Genomic DNA, 17,582 nt, shown 5'->3' with positions numbered 1-17,582 from the left:
ATAGAGGTTTTCAATCTAATAGATGGAAGCAACGGCTTGTAGTGGCAATTTTTCGACCATAATATTGGCTATAAAGTATTTTTGCAACAGAGATACATCGCTTTATTTTTACTTTAAGCTTTTTTCTATATATGCCTATCCGACCGAACGTAGTCCGTTGAAATGATATATGTAAGCTTCCTAACACAGTCATGAATAATATATTTAAACAATGTTCTTCATGTGATTCGTGTACACAAAATGTTCTTTTTACTGAATAAAATAAAACACAATTTAATGATGTTATTATATTATATATCTATTTTATATAAAAAAATAATATAAAGAGTGATGATATATAACACATCAAACAACGCTTTTAAAACACATTGAATAAACTTTTTTTTTTACTACCAACTTTTATAACAGAAAATAATTGGCACAACAATGGATTAATATTTTAAGATTGGAAAGCGTCGTGGGCGTACAATTGACTCGAGCGCACCTGCCCAAAGTGTACGCCTTTCTGTGTCATATCAACTATTAGGTCATCTCCACAATGCAAACGTTTTTAAAGTTAGAACAAGTATTAAATCTGTATTAGCAGTTTACAAACGTAGTTTATTCTGTATCCTTTCCAACAAATGTGAGCAATAAAGTTTATTTCGCTATTTTTGAATTGTTACACGGAATAAAGAAATATAATAACATACTGCGTTTTATTGGTTATTATTCGAAAACCTTCAAATTCAGTTGAAAAGAGCATAATTGTAAATATTGAACATGTTTTAATAAAACATTTAATACATATCGTAAAACCTGAATTAATATTTGGTTGTCATATCAATAGCAATTATTATTAGACGCCATAGAACCGCGGCCATTTTGAAAACACGACTTACGTAACTTTGTTTCGTTGTTGGCACCTAAACGTGGTCATTGTTGCAAATTGAATGGGCTAACGCCTGCAATCCGGTTTTTCTGCTTCAAAAGAAAACACATTAAGCGTTATTTTAATTTGAGATTATTTCGTCTTTAAAGAAAACTCTACAGCTGCTTCTAAACTGTTTCAGAAGTTCGAATTAATTGAATTCTTATTCTTAGCAATTTTCATTCGCCCTTTTTATATATATATATATCTTTATAAAAATATATAAAACATATAAAGAAACATCGCAAAGCGATTGTATTTACGTTTATGATAATTTTACTGAAGAAGAAATAGGTTCGGTAGTAGTTTATAAAAACAATCATGTTAAACCATAATGCAAAGAAGGAAAGAAAAACCATGATCGCAATCCACGAGCGATTTAATAAGAGAATTTCGTTCATGTATTATAATCTTTTCATATTATAATGTCAACATAATTCCAGTCTTTTATATTAATGTCTTTTTTTTATTAGAAAACAATTAACAACTTTGGTCACAGTTTTATGCCTCAATAATAGTTCATACAACCCAACATGAATACCAAATAAGAAATATTAAATTACAAAACTTAAGGTATGTTGAACTCCATAGATATTATTCTTGTAGTCTCTGTGGTTGAATTAACCTTCAGATCTCATTTCAACTATCGATTGCGACAATAGTGTTAAAAAGATCGCATATTCTCCAAAAGTCGTGTCTTATATGACCTTATTTCTGAGTCGTGATGATATTGTGCTTTATCTACATTCCACAGTATAGCTATAATTAGTTGAGCGAAAGGAAGGTCAATTGATCCTTTTTATATAGTATGGTTCTAGGCGAGTATACGTCAGTCAGAACCCTACGGGTACATTCAGTTGCTACCAAAACACGTTTTTTTTTTGTTCTTTATAATCAAAAGTAATTAGCTAAGTCAATCATGAATATTTGAGATATGAAAAAATTGTTTTTTTTCTTCTGTAACCGATGCTTTTTTTAGTTGAATTGTATCTATATATCCTGAAGATTTATTGTTGCAAATAAATCATTGCCTGGCTAAAGACTTAATTTATTGTTACACTAGAGAAAAAACGAGTTTGCATAAAATAAAAAAAGCAAATTAAACTATCCTTTATTCCTTTACTAGAGGTTCCGCAGAGCTGATTATGCAAACACATAAATTAATTGAAAAAAAAAAACATACTATGGGTTAGTAAAATACAAAATTCATGTAAAGACTTTCTCATAACATATTCAGATATTCACAAAATTTTAATCATTACTACGAGTATATAATAGCATAAGCATTTTAATATTCATATTCTTAGTTTCTTGTGGACTTTATGCTATACACGTAATTATAACGTACTTCATATAAAAATGATTTTGTATATTTGATTAATATAATTATAATATAATAATTGAATTTAATATTTAATTTTATATTTATTTAAATATAATATTTAATACAACATAACAAAATATTATATAACGATATTTTTTCAAAGTACTATATTTTTTTTATTCAATACTAACAAATATCATTCCGCTGCATTTAATCTGAATTACTTGTTGTACTTTTTATAAATGATTTACTTATACATAATATATTTTAAATATATATAAGTAAACGTCACCTTTCTTTAAAAAAAATATACTACTAAATTCACATTATTATTGCTATGTATAATTATTCGTGTATGTAGTGCATTCCATATACAATCGAAGCTGCAAACGAACGTGACTTTTCATATACTAATTATATTAATCGGGTATTTTGTATTCGCTGAATTTCGCGTTCAAAAAGGGTAATTAAATAACGAAACTTAATGACAAATCAAATAAATATATTCGATCTACTATTTAATACCATGTTAAAATCTGAACAGATTTTGGATCCTAAAAATTCTCTTATGTTAATTCAACTAAAAAATATTCCAATAAGCCGAAAATGGTATAAATCACAGGTCATTATCATTATTTTCTCATTGAAATTAGTTCGAACGATTCCGCTGTATATCACGAAGATATTATAATATGAATGTAACGACCAGTGATTTATTCTAATATGTAATTTATTGAAATTATTAGTCGCAGGAAGTGAGTATATCATACTGTATAAATATGCGATTCCGTGTGAAAATCCATTTTGGGGTCAATTCTGCCGCGAATTATATGCAACGGTGGGAATTCGCTTATTAGCTCGGTTTAATTAACAAGAAGCACTCGTGCGGATTTGTGATGTTTAAAGAGTACAATTTTAGGATAATTCCATTGTTACAATGCTATAATCATAAAAACGATGTTGTTGTGTCAATATTGTAAATGTTTGTTTATCTTTTAAACTAAAACTCAACGAGTTTCGTTTTATAATTTAGATAGAATATCTGAAAATCAAATAAAGAACAATTGATAATTCTTTAAACAATATAATGGTTAATAAAATTACCTTTTAACCAAAATCTAGCCCTCAGCTCGTTGTAAACTGTAGTAATTCTTTAAATGTATAATTTTACAAAATTTTCACGAAAACACAATATTACTGGCATTACAATTGTTACGTTATAGCAATTACTTTCCTTAAACAACCGTTCCCACGATATTACCAACTTTTACCATAGAGATCTGTGAGATTGCTACAATTGTTACAAGAATAATATAATATAAAAAATGAATTTATTTTATTATTTAATTTAGAATATGGATAGAAAAATATTTAAAATAAATCTATGAATCCCAATAACATAAGTCTCGTATAGACTTCTTTAGAGAAAAACACTGCTCGAGTACTTTTATTCGAGAACCCAATTTTCTAATGCATTCCATGCAGCGATCCCGCTTGTTTACAATCCTGTCAATGCATAATCAATAGATGTCTGTTCAAACATTTATTTGATACAAGAGGCACGTATTCTAGTAAATAGTTTACATGGGCAGACGTTTGCGTCGATTAGTATTCAAAACAATTAAGTTTGTCTCTATATTAGAATATTTAAACAACAATGAAATATTACGTTGCTAGGACAGCCAAACAAAGAGCGAATGAACTGGATGGGGATGTCATTAAAAGACTTTTACTTCGATTTTATACCTAATTTACGTCGGAAAGATCAAAGCATCAGTCTAAGCAAAGTCAATACTAAAACAATTTTAATTAATGAAAGTAAAACAGCCAATTAAAATGTTATGAGGTAATTATAACGTTTTTAGAAGTTTAAATATGGCTGAAATTCTTTATCGTTTTTTGTGTATTATTAAAACAAACATAATAAAAATTTTATTATTTGAATAAAAGTAAGATATGAAAAAAAAATTAATAAAAACTTATAAATTTACTTTTTTACGCTGTTACAAGTTACTTCATTAATTCATCACGTAATAGCCAACTAATTTGTAGAAACAAAAGGGTAATAATACATAGAAAATCTAAGACGTTCATATAAGCGCCATCTAGCGTTTAGAGTATAAAATACATACCCTCTGACCGTAACTGGGGGGGTCTAGTGCGCCCCCGGGCCGAAACATCGCCGCACTAACTGCTGCCATCTGCCGGCTACCTCACTTTACCCTTCCACCGAGACATTCTGTGAAACAAAAAATTATTACTAACAGGTTTCTACTAGAAATCTCTATTGCGATATAAGTCATTCTGAGTGCCTTAAATTATAGTGTATGTTATCATTTACAAGTATACATATTTAAAAATAACAATCAAAACACACATCATCACGTTAAAAAAATACACATCAACTTTATATATAACAAACTTAAAGTTACATTTATACAATAGATTTTACACTTTAATAACAGCGAAATTTATTATAAGAATAGAGAATCATTTTATAGCTAGTTGGTATACAGTATTTATTCGAAACCTTACATTATTTGGAATCAAATTACTGCCCATATGATTTTAGGTATTGTAATAAATGAAACATGTGGTAGTTTTTGTAAGAAAAACAAACTTCCTCCATCCTTTTACCCATCAATCTATTCAAACTTTATCCTTTATAAATTAGATAGTATGTTCCTAGTTTATAAGTAAGATACTATAATATAAATAGAAAATTAAATACTTCGTATATATTTTACATTTTATTGCTTGAATATAAATCAGAAACACAATTGAAACCGCGTAGGGGAATATTAGGCACCTAAAAAGATCCTCACAAATAATAAAACGGATTATTTAGTTGTAAGACAAACTGCAGTCGTTTATTTTCTAATGCACTTTCAAAGTTCGCATCGAGTCACTTCAGTTCGTTTAAGCTGAGAACTTTGCACGCGAATGCATTCCTATTGTGACCTTTTAACAGCAATTTCAACAGGGGTTTAAACGGAAGTCACAAGTCAGCGCACAAGCCTGATAAGTTCCCTTTTTAAACCGTTTTCGATTACAGTTTAATTGGACGTATAATTCTTTGGTTTTTCATTTAAACTTTGCTGCTCTATTGAACACAATTTGGCTACAAAATAATGTGAATATATTATTTTTTTATATAGTATAAACATAATAAACATTATAAGTTATAAAAAATTACTCACATTTAATATTTACGTATACAATAAATCATACGCTTTATATAATAGACGCTTTATTTAGTATAATATTATTCTCTGCCATATATTATATACATTCAATGTTACAGTGGCAACAATACAACAAAGTAAGACTACCTTCTGATAAAACGAAGTGTTTACTTTCTGTTATCAGCACACATTACACGCCTTTACCTATTTTAAGTCACGTACATGTTTATATTTTTTCTATATCATTACTATGGCCATTATTGTGCAATGCCAGTGCATCCGTATGCGCCTGCGCAGGGTCGATGACCCCGCTTCCTATGTTCCCACCGCGCTATTAATGTACAGGTTAAGTATCGAGTCCATGCAATTGTCGCTAGATCTCCAAATACCGTTACATTTAAGTAATTGGTACTTCATCTATCATCAAAGTATTCATCAGTTCTACAAAAAAAACTGATTCGTTTTATTTAATTACAATAAAAGACGTTAGAAATATGCAATAAAAACTTAAAAGCGGTTAGCAATGCTGTAATTATATCATACAAAGACATGAAAACCTTGCAATATTAAACGTATCATTAAACTGTTAAAATAATTACTGGCTGACCTCTATTTTTTATACCAAACAAAACAAGATAAAACAAGTAGCGAGACGACAGAAATTAATTTAAACAACAAAAGTAAACAGACAATATAAAGTTTATAATTAAGTGTCCAGCAGTTTGTAGCTACAAGAGAACAAACTACGAACAATTATTTACTGTCAAAATTTATGTTGACCTTGTAAAAATTGTGACACATTCGCTATGAAATGTAAATAAAAGACTTCCACTATTCCTAAAACATGCTTTATAAAACGTTACTCAGTAAATACATGTAAAAGCAAGTTGTTTTACCGATATAAATAAATAAGATACCAAATGCCGTTGCGGGCAAAAGACAATAATTAATGATATATAATTTATGTATATTAAATTAACTATAATTTACTGAATAATACAAGACTTTAAATGTTACTGTTATGTGACGATGCATCTCGCAATACCGTTAACAGAAAACCAGTGATTGAAATAGTTCCACAGAATAAATATAATCAAACGTAATTGTTAAATTACTCTCGCTAGTATTGAGTCGCGTTTATTAGGTGACTCTACTTTTTGTATGGTTTTTCGTAATATAAACAGTTACTACGATTAGAAAATACTCCTGAAAATTTTGAGATCAAAAATCATATAAATGAGAATACGTGATAGCATTTGTCAGAAAAATATTCGACGACAAGCTTAATTTAAGTAAAATAATGTGTATGTATGTATAACATCGGATCATAAATCACAAAACCGAATGCTTTTTAGAATCTTGACATTAATTGAAAGCTGTTTAAAAAAATCAGTATGATAATGTATGCAAATAAATATTGCTACACAAAATAATAATATAATTGTTTTAAAGTTACAAAAACTTACTTGACGAACAATGAACAAACTATACGAGTATGTACAAACAATATATGTAACTAATAACTACTGTATGCTCATTAGCACATTAACATCAACTCGCCGGACACATTATTATAAAAGAAAATTATATATGAGACTTGATAAAATCCATCTAATATAAGATGATAATTATTACTCGTTCATGTTAAAAATACCAACTAGCGATCTTATCAAAGCAAAGTAATTAAAACTTAAAGGAATCTTAACATGCGTGTAAATTGACGACACTGAGGGGAGATAATACAAACATATGTGTTGTAGTAATTATCTGATATCTAGGAATTGTAAACAATTCCCGAAAAAAATCATTAGAAATAAAAAGAAATGGGAAAAATATATAAAAACTTACTATGTACTTTTCCGTTAACATAAATACAGAGTAGAGCACATATTACTGGGACATTATAATCAAAGGACAGATATTAATTCTTTTGTTTTTATGACTTTAATTGTTCAGGCCATTCAATGATTTATATTGCAAGAAATTACTTATTTACATTTTATGAATGAAATTTAAATAAAAGGATTTATTATAGATTTCTCGGGTGACTCTATGAATCAAATATACACTACGGAGCTGAAGATTTAAAAGGTTTGATTGGAATTTTAGGAAAAAAGAAAGTGGTTCTTTAGCAGTGTAACTAAAATTAAGTTTTTACAAATCCAATATTGAACAGAGGTTAAACATTTATAGCAAGAGTAGGTTCCACTTCATTTTCTTACAGCCTACGTCATCATCACGTGTTTCGATTCCGTTCCACTTAATAAAGATAAAAATACAATAACTGCAAAGAATGTTTTAAAACATTTAAAGATCCACACCACATACTAACTCTGATACTATGATAATTATATAAAAAATTGCTGATTCAGATAAATTGTCACGCAAAAAGTACGTTTATAATTTTTATACATAAAAACTATATAGGGTATGTGTCAGAAACCTTCATATAATTGTTTGATTAATTCTACTAACATAAACATCCTTCCACACAATCACAATTATCTTGTTCAGCTCCTTAGAAACCTTCAATCTATAATTAAAGGACTACTTACGCAATTAATTATTACTCGCTACCAATTGGTTCATATTAATCATTGACACAGTCTCTCAGCAGCATATCCTCAGACGTTCGCTTGAAATAGCGGTACAGAACAAATATAAAGCCAGCCGAAGTACAAAGGTAAATGTATGTATAAAGGAACGCGGTTAATTATTTATTTGCGTAAACAGACCGAATACTCCCATTAAGACAAGTATTCTCGCTCAATACAATAAAATAAATTAGACTGCAATTACCAGAGTGGTTTCGAGTGAAACAAACTTTGATACAAATTTACAAAAAAAATCGTTTAAAATAAACCTTCTCTATGAACACTATATATGACACTTTCCTAACAATTAGCTTTTTCATTCATCTTCATATTAATCAGAAAAATATTATGTTATTTGATATATATTTGAGAGGTTACAAGACGTTACAGATTTATTAATGTTATACATGAATAGGCAACATAAATAATAAATTCGTTGACGGCCTAGAAGTTCATTAGCAGAAATAAAAATACTTAATGGACACGGTGTCTTGTTGTTCTTATTACGTCCGGATCTCGGTCACGGGCGTATCTTATTAACTTTTGCGACAGCAGTGCAAATTAATACATAACGTTTATATAAATATGGATATATTGAAAGTCGTTGCCAACATTTCACTCACAAAAATTTATTTATTCAATATATATTTTTTTGACTTATAACTTTCTTAAGCTTATAAAGTTATCTCATCAAAATAAAATAATTACGTATAAGTCGTCTGATCTACGCATAACAAAGCGAGATATAAAATCGAACCGTATAACCCAAAAGGTATTTTACTATGAATTCAGAAAATAAAATAATTTTAATAATTCATTTTTGTTTCATACATTATCTGTGGTATTTGTCTTAAGCTTTTTCTTATACCTTTTAAACATAAGGGTCCTATACACCACGTCTACCGGAACTAAACATAGACATCACATTAACAGTCGTCGTTCGCAAGTGCCACTTTCTACGGAGAAACGTGTAAGACACGGTACGTGGACTTCTATTAGGCAATATTGACGAGGTGTTGCTGCTTTCAGATTAGCTACTGGTGCGATAACACCATTGAAATTGAATATCAATAGAAGGAATGACGGCTACTGTAATGAAAGTTTGAAATTATATGAGTGTATGACCGCGCAAAGGAATGCTGTTTAAGATAGTTTTATTTCCTAATAAAGACTATTTGAAACCGCTATCAGTGTCACAAAAAATATATTTTTACCCCGAATTCAGAGTATCTTTAGAATTCACTCAATAAATTTCGGAGACAAAATGTGCAGTGCAGAATTATGGCTTGCAGTGTAATTAACGTTTAAATTTTAAATGTAAATGTGTTGCAATTGAGATAACTCTGTAAGTAATTATTATTAAAATCTGCAGAATCTCATCGTTAATATAATCCCTATAGTGCAATAAACTCGAGGCGGTCTAAACAACTATCGCCGTCTAGTAAAGAAAGACATGGTACTGCCTTTTATAATATTTAAAAACGATTGAGCTGTTTATTATATTGAGTTCCTGCAAATTTTTCTATTACATATAGTTTACAGACATTTTATGTACTACTAGTTTTATCCTGAGACTTTGTCCGCACTAGAACAATAGGTATGGTAATCAACCCGCAGCAAGGACTATAGTTGGCACCCCGTGACTACAAACACAAAACAACTATAATGCCTTGATCCTGCAAAGACTACAGGGAATTTCGAAGTAAATTATTACTTATGTCTAAACTGCATTACCTCAAATTCATCAAAATCCCTTTTGTACTTTTTTTATGAGAGCGACAAAAATCCATACATTCGCCCTCAAAAACCTTTGAACCAATAATATAATTACAATTTACCGTATCGTTTTCTAAGGTTTGAATAAAAAAAAGTTATAGAGACTTAAAAGCGTCTTCAAGCTGCGTCGTCTTGTGTCGCAAATCTTTTCGCAATTTTTTCATAGCACAAAAAAATTACTATAATTATTGCTGCATTGTCAGAGAAAAGTATAACATTGGGGACCGATATAAAAGTGCTAAATTTTGAAATAAAGAGACTATATACAGAAATTTGACTTATTTTTAAAGCAATATTTTAAGGTAAATTTAATTTTTAATAGGGACAAGCGAAGTCGGGATGGGAAGTAAGTGATGAATCGTTTTATCGCACTACTGAATCTTTCATCTTTTATTGCAAACACGGATGCTTCTGCATACGTATTACATCATTTTTGTAATAACATTCAATTTACTTCAACATGATATAAGAGAACTTGAGAGGAGTGCTTTCATGAGAAACAAAATAAGGCTATATATATTTATGGGTATTACGTCAAAGTTACCGTTAGACGTCTACTTACTTGTACATTCAAAGTAATAATACTACAGATATTATAGATGGGTAAAATGCTTTCATATAAACAAATGTCTTTTGGAATTTTTAAGACAATTTAAGTTATGTTGTTACTATATTTTTAATTAGCTTTCCACATATCCATATATATATATATGTTCATATATATATATGTATATGAATATATATTTGTTCATTAAGTTTTTTAACAATATGGCGGATCGGGTTGATGTTAAAACATTGTCTTTTTCAATCTTGTATTTTACTATTCCTATTTACTATAGTTTTTATACACGAAGGAGAAAATATAACCATCTATTTTTCATTTCAGTCAAACATTAATGACTCATGAGATGTACTGCTTCCCGGATTCTGTTGACCTGTAAATCAATAGGTAACGAACATTTCAACAGGTCAAATTTACAGACAGTTCAATTATAATAATACAACACCGTACAACGCTGGTCATATATTTCCTATATATAATGTTATATATTTTATTTAAAACCACTATAGGATCACCTTTTTCATAATAAAAAGAAAAACATATTTAATGTGTTGATTATATTTTCTTAAATATTAATAAGAAAAAAAAGGAGAATTTCTTGTAAGATATTATATTTTGAAGAGCCAATAGATATTAATGAATATTGCCGTCAACAAGAATTTATCATGTCTCACTCTTAGAACATTTTCTAGCATGCAGTTATTCGAGAAACTAAACGAGTGACTCCAGTTAGATTTGATGTATTGTGAACTAAAAGAAATAAGATATCTATATGTAAATACTCAAGGGGCGCATTCGCGTAACATGAATGTTAATATCATGGTTACACCTTATGGGAGTGATGTATAACTCGATAACGTGCAAGTTTGTGAGACGAAGTGTTTTAAATGGAGTAATTTGGAATGAATGCTATATTAAAATATTATAAGAATGATAAAAAATGTAATACTAACTAGTGCTATTTAGGACATAAGCAAGTATAACAGGTGCAAATATTTCGAAAGCTGTCATTTCTGTATACAATATTGGAGCTCGTTAAGGCAAGGCTGAAACGAAAAAACTTAAATACGAGTTGACCGCGACCTAAAACGGTCCATTGTGATTCAAAAAGATATCGCTGCGTCACGAAAATGTTTATTCTCAAAATTTTATTCTATTCACCGTTAAACTGCGCTGAGAGGATTATTTTCAAAAAACATTAAGCCCTTTACAGTGAAATTGCATATATGTGGTTGTTATTTTTTCTCAGTCAGATTAATATTAAAACTAAATTGTGGTAACGGTTCAGATAATATTATCGTATTTATAATTTTAAGGAGATAAAAAAAAAACATATTTTTGTGTTAGTATTAACAAGGTTCTCGCTTGAAAATACAGCGATTTATGTAAATTATGTAACTACATTTATTTATATAAATGTGTCATTGTTAATAAACTGTGTTGTGTTTTCCTAAAACAGCATTGACTTGATTGGTAGAGTTATATTGAGGCGATTACTAATTTCGTTCATTAAAACCATAAATGGCTGACGGATTTGATAGTAATTTATAACGCCTAACATTAAAGGGATGCTTATTTGGTCTCAAAAAAAAGACAAATATATAATAAATAATAACACCTCATCCTTCCACACACCTACCTTAAATTAAATAAAATTACCTGTGTATAATACATGCGCTTGTATTAACTTAACTTATACGTACCTCTTGCTGCTAATATTTTTAAAAAGGTTATTATTATGAAAATTTAATTAATTTTATTAAATATATTATATAATTAATGAATAAAATTTATTAAATTAAAATTACATTTCACAATCATATCAATTTTGATTTCCTTCATCGTAAAACACTATGAAGGTATAAGCTCAAATCATTAGTCTCGTGAGAATACTAAAATTATTGGAGGTGAATATTATCAATAATATATTATCTATCATAGAACCTTCAATTTCTCTTTATTCATCACTCACTAGTGCTCTATAATATTTAAATAACTATTGTAAATGTGAATCACTAAACGTAGATAGCAGTTAAAGATATGAATTGTCCCCGTTTGTTGTACCGAGTAACGTTTCGTTGTCACGTCTTAACACAAGTATCAATTTACATTACTATCACGTTCTAAATGACGGTTTTACGACATAACTTCAGTTTTTCTCACGTCCAACAGTAAAGTTACACATAAATAGTTAAAAAAAATAAAATAAATTAAAATTTTTCAACATCAATAAATTCTATTGTGAAAAAGTGATTTTAGTGAACTACATTATTGTCTAGAGTAGAATATAAAATATATACAATATAAAATGTATAAATAAATCTTTACATTCCTTAAAACTAACTTTTTATTATTCAGATATTTTCTATATATTACTATAAATTCTTCTTATTTATTTTTTCAAATCCCCAGTAAAGGATAAAATTTATATTCCATACTTTTCAAGTTTACCCGAGATAGGAACTATCCAGTCAGTTTAATATAAGAGTAACCTTCACCAATTAATTCTATGACCACAAAATCGCAACAAGTAATACAAAGAAAAGATCGTACAACTAGAATTCATCCTCAGCATAACATACATTAAATCGAGATGTAAATTTTCGATAGTATTACCGTATGTTATCCGAGCCAGCAACATGACCCAAGTTGATGCAACTTCAATTACCAATGTAACTAGACTGAAACGTTCACAGGCTGCTTCACATCTAAATATTTGATATATTTTATTTCATCGTCTGTTTCAATATTTGCGACATTAAAAATATTTATGCCATACCGCATTTGCTTCACGCTGACTGTTTTTATTACGTAACAATAATTTTTTTTTATAAAATCATCTGTATATATAAAATGTTATCAAATTTTAATTTCAATGTATATAAAATGTATATATAAAATTATATTATTATAGACAGTGTGTTTACTGTTTGAAGAATGCACGAAGAAGACATTAAAATTCTTTGTAATTTTAAAGGACAAAGTATTTTATACTGTATCGATAAAAAATATCTTTAAAAAAAACATCATTAATTAATTTATTAACTTAAGCAAAACACATATATCTAATTATATCTGTAACTGATTTATAATAAACTTTGTTTAATTGGAAAGTGAGAGAAAATAGACGTCAGAAGCAAAATGTCGCAGGTGCTATAAAAACTGCAGTGTAAGATACCAGTAGGTCAGTCAGTTAATCTCGCTGAGACAGGTTCCCTATTAACGACAGTTCACCGTTAATGTGCCCGGTGGAAGCATAAAAAAATCGTATGACCTACGTTACAGGAGTCAGCGATTTAATTTAATTTTAATCACTGAGATAGTTTATAAACTTAGCATGAAGTTAAATTACCTTTAATTAAAGATTTCACGAAAGTTATTAGTTGGTGCATCATAAACAAAATAAGGGAATCTTATTTCATAGCAATAACACTCAAGTTTCATTATATTTACTATTTATTTAATGTAATAATTCTAACAGTAAAATCTCTCACATTATTTTATTTTAAGATTCAAATTTAAAATATTATATATTCGGGAAAATCACTTATCTTGTATAAACTTCTATAACGGTGTTTATTTATAACTTAACGAACATCAGGGACAGATTACGGTGCTAATTAATAGCCAATACGGCCAGGGCATTGACATCGAAAATTATTTCTTTTTTTATCATTCAATTCTTACTACCCTGGACTAGTCACTGCCAAGCAATTATCAGACCACAGTACCATAGTCATTACAATACGCTAACTTTGTGAATACAAAATTGCATCAAAGTTAATACGAGTCTTTTCGTGGTAGAGTAATAAAATTATATACAAATTATTTCACACTTATTATAATAGTTAAATTGTATTGAAAGATACGAAAACATCATCCTGATAATATAGAATATAAGTTCGTAAGATCAGGTAGATACGGCAATAATAGTGGACACTATAGAAATATATTAAATCGAACGTGGGAATTCTATCAAGTAGGCATTGACAGTCGTATATGGCGGTATCAAAAAGTTGTATAATGAGACTCAAAATATGTTTAGAAGACTGAGTTATCCTAAGACTTTAACCTAACCTGACTTTAAGACGTAACGTTATGTAACAATGAATTTATAATAATAAAAATTGAAGGCTTTAAAAGTTCGTGGCTTATTAGTTGATATATTTAAATCAATATATTTCACTGGCGATATATTTGTTTAATGAAGATCTTATACAAAAATGCATACAAGGCTTCTGTCGCATTGTTGTTTACTATGAATTCACAGTAAAGATACGTATTGTATAGATTAATGAAAAGGGAAATAGATTTGCTAGAATAATATTAAAGCTAGATGATCTTACTTATGTTCTCACAATCTTCTATGGACATCCGCAATGTGAAAGGGTGTTAAGATTGCATAGCAGACCAAATATAGTATCAAAACGTATATAAAAATAGCAAACAAATAATTACCTTTCTTAGTCATCAGTACTAATAGGAAATAATACGGAATGTACTTGGATAAGTAATTTTCATGCGTTTATTGATAGTGAGAAATTGTTGGATTCTGTTTAAATAATACATATAAATTAAAATAATTTTTATTTGATTGATATTAAAATAACCGTTTATTCTTAAGAGATCTTACATTTTACCGCAACGTGCGCTTCATATAGCAATTTTATTTATAAAAATAATTAAAGAATAATAATTTTAAAATAGTTAAATAATGTAATAAAAATTACACGATTGTTTCTAAGAAAACAGTTCTAACAATCGTCAATCGCTCAGTGACCATGGAGCATTGAAAGTGTATCATTACATTATAATATTGTTAATTGAAAAACAATACTTAAATACAGATTGATAATAAAAAGATTGCATTATAAAATGAGAGACAAAATTTCCCAACAATTAGTTTCATTTGCCATAAAATTTACAAAACTAAACAAACCTAAACACGTTCCTTCTTGTTTCACAATTAAATTAAACGTAACGAAATCGCGGGTGCGCTTTAAAAAACATTTTTTATTGTAAAATATAACTTTTTTTCCACGTTTGCATAGCCTTCATTGATAATAAATATTTTAATAGACGCTGTTGCTTGTTATTTTAAATGAAACATTTTGTCACACTTTTATTTATTCTTTAAACGCATTTTGTTTTACGAGACTAAGATATTGTTAGCATGAGCATAAATTTGTTGAATTATTTTGAAACGATAGATTTGACATTCTCAAAAAATTTAAGTTTTGAATATTGCCACCTGCTAGTAGCAAAATATCTAAACACTTCAGATTAGTACAATTCATCTTTATAAACAAATATAAAGTTTCCATAATACACTGTGATTAAAGCCGATACTTTGTAGCACTTTATAGTTTATACGACTACTAAGATACTCATTTTATACTTGGCAACCTTTGATATGTGACGTCATTGAGGTTAAGAGGCTGTGTTAAGAACAAGACACCTCCTTATTCGGAATGTCAAATGTTTCTTGATGTGATAAAACAATTTATGTTGTTTTTGCTCAAGAATGAATTTTAAATAAAACTAAGAAATGATTTAGTTTTTAACCTAAATTTATAACAAGCCTTCAAACTTTATGTAGCACAGTAATGTAAGTCATTGTTGAAATAATCCAACATTTATTATATAATAACAAGAATTTATGAAGAAACTTAAAAATCTTTATTCTGAATGTTTTATTTACCCGTCAATTTTTATATTGCAAATGTAAGTGAATAATAAATATATCTTGCAAAATATAATTTTATTCAAATTAAAGATACAAAAAAGTCAAATTGTTCGTCAACATGCGACGCCGATACGAAATACGACTTCCGATAAAAGAAAACACGAAACAATAAAAATACAATGGATTTACAAGATCATATAAAAGTATAAAATCTAGCTGTACTATATCTAGCTCCTTCAGTATTCCTATTTAATCAGCTTAATAAAAATACAAACATGATAGACAGAATACTGGTAAATAACTGATAGGCACGTCAAGATCTTTTTTTTCATTTTTGTCGTCAAATGATAATTAGACTTGCAAAAACCTTTTCGTAAATAACCTTACTATATTATACATGTGATATATTACACAATATATTACATAAGGATATCGACTGAATTACGTAAACGATGCCTAGACTTGCAAAAGACAAAGGTGCGAATCACATACAAATGGATCATTGATTGTAATAAAAATATTTCCTGCAGATTATAAATACCGTAAATGGTAAGTTTTAAAGTCTTATTATTTATCATCGACAATTTTACAACTAATTAAAAATATATATAGATTAATGGACTGAAAATAAACTGCATGTTTCATTTGAAATCAATCAAATTTTAAAGTATCTAATGAAAAACATAGAAGTGAAGCTTGCTTCATCTCTTTTGAAATATAAAATCTTAACTCTTCACCCATTAAGTTATATTTGGTTCATGCAAGATATGGTAAAACTTTTTAGCTTCTATAATGACTTTTTTATAACTTTCAAAACATTAAAAGTCCAAGGTCGAACCGACCACAATCCATTATCCATACGAACCACAATCCACTCCTCATGAACAGTACTTTTTTAAAGTGACCTTTACGAGAACTGCTGAAAAAAGAATCTGTGAAATAAATTGTTTATGAAATTCTACGAGGATAAATACAGTAGCGTTCATGTTTATTTTTTTATAACATAATAATAAATTACCTCCAAAACTTTAAATTACTTTATACAAATTAAATAAAAATACTTCTGCTTTTAAATATACATTCAATCAATAAAGGACATCCGTTGCAATACTGAAATCAATTCAAAGGCAAAGTTCCGGGATATAATTGGTCGAACTCCGTTTGCAATGTTCACTCTTCGATGTCAAAGCCATGCCGCAGTCCGTTAATTACTCTCTAGTTATCAAGTGCAGGTGAACTACAAAGCAGCTGTTACTTTCTGCACTGCGGATTAATTATAAAATTATAATATATTATTTGCTTCGCTATAAAATTTCCACTTCCTTTGTATATTTAAATTACAATTTATTTTTTAAGCAAAGTGTTCTATAAATTCTCCGTTTCCTTTTAAATTAATATTGCATATACCTTGTTTTCCTTTATAACGTAATATAAATCTTGGAAGCAGATAGATTCCTAAGAAAAGAGTAAAAGCATTGAAGTAATTTAAGAACCATTTTACTGTGCTAGATTCTTTCGACAAATTACTCTGACGTTCCAACTACG

At 28.5% G+C, this 17,582-nt stretch overlaps 1 protein-coding gene across 2 annotated transcripts in view; it reads right to left on the bottom strand.

Annotated features, from left to right (window-relative positions):
• Positions 1 to 17,582, bottom strand: part of LOC116772474 (uncharacterized) — a 70,155-nt gene that overhangs the window by 22,452 nt on the left and 30,121 nt on the right. For both annotated transcript variants that reach the window (XM_061522271.1, XM_032664677.2), the window contains exon 3: positions 4,367 to 4,473. In XM_061522271.1, the coding sequence (XP_061378255.1) occupies positions 4,367 to 4,435 (69 nt within the window). In that variant the 5' untranslated portion in view covers positions 4,436 to 4,473. The remainder of the gene's footprint in view (positions 1 to 4,366; positions 4,474 to 17,582) is intronic.

Source organism: Danaus plexippus, chromosome 12, assembly GCF_018135715.1.
Source record: "Danaus plexippus chromosome 12, MEX_DaPlex, whole genome shotgun sequence".
Classification (NCBI taxonomy): Eukaryota; Metazoa; Arthropoda; class Insecta; order Lepidoptera; family Nymphalidae; genus Danaus; species Danaus plexippus.
The sequence above is the reverse complement of the archived record's forward strand: the minus strand, read 5'-3'. Positions and strand labels throughout refer to the sequence as shown.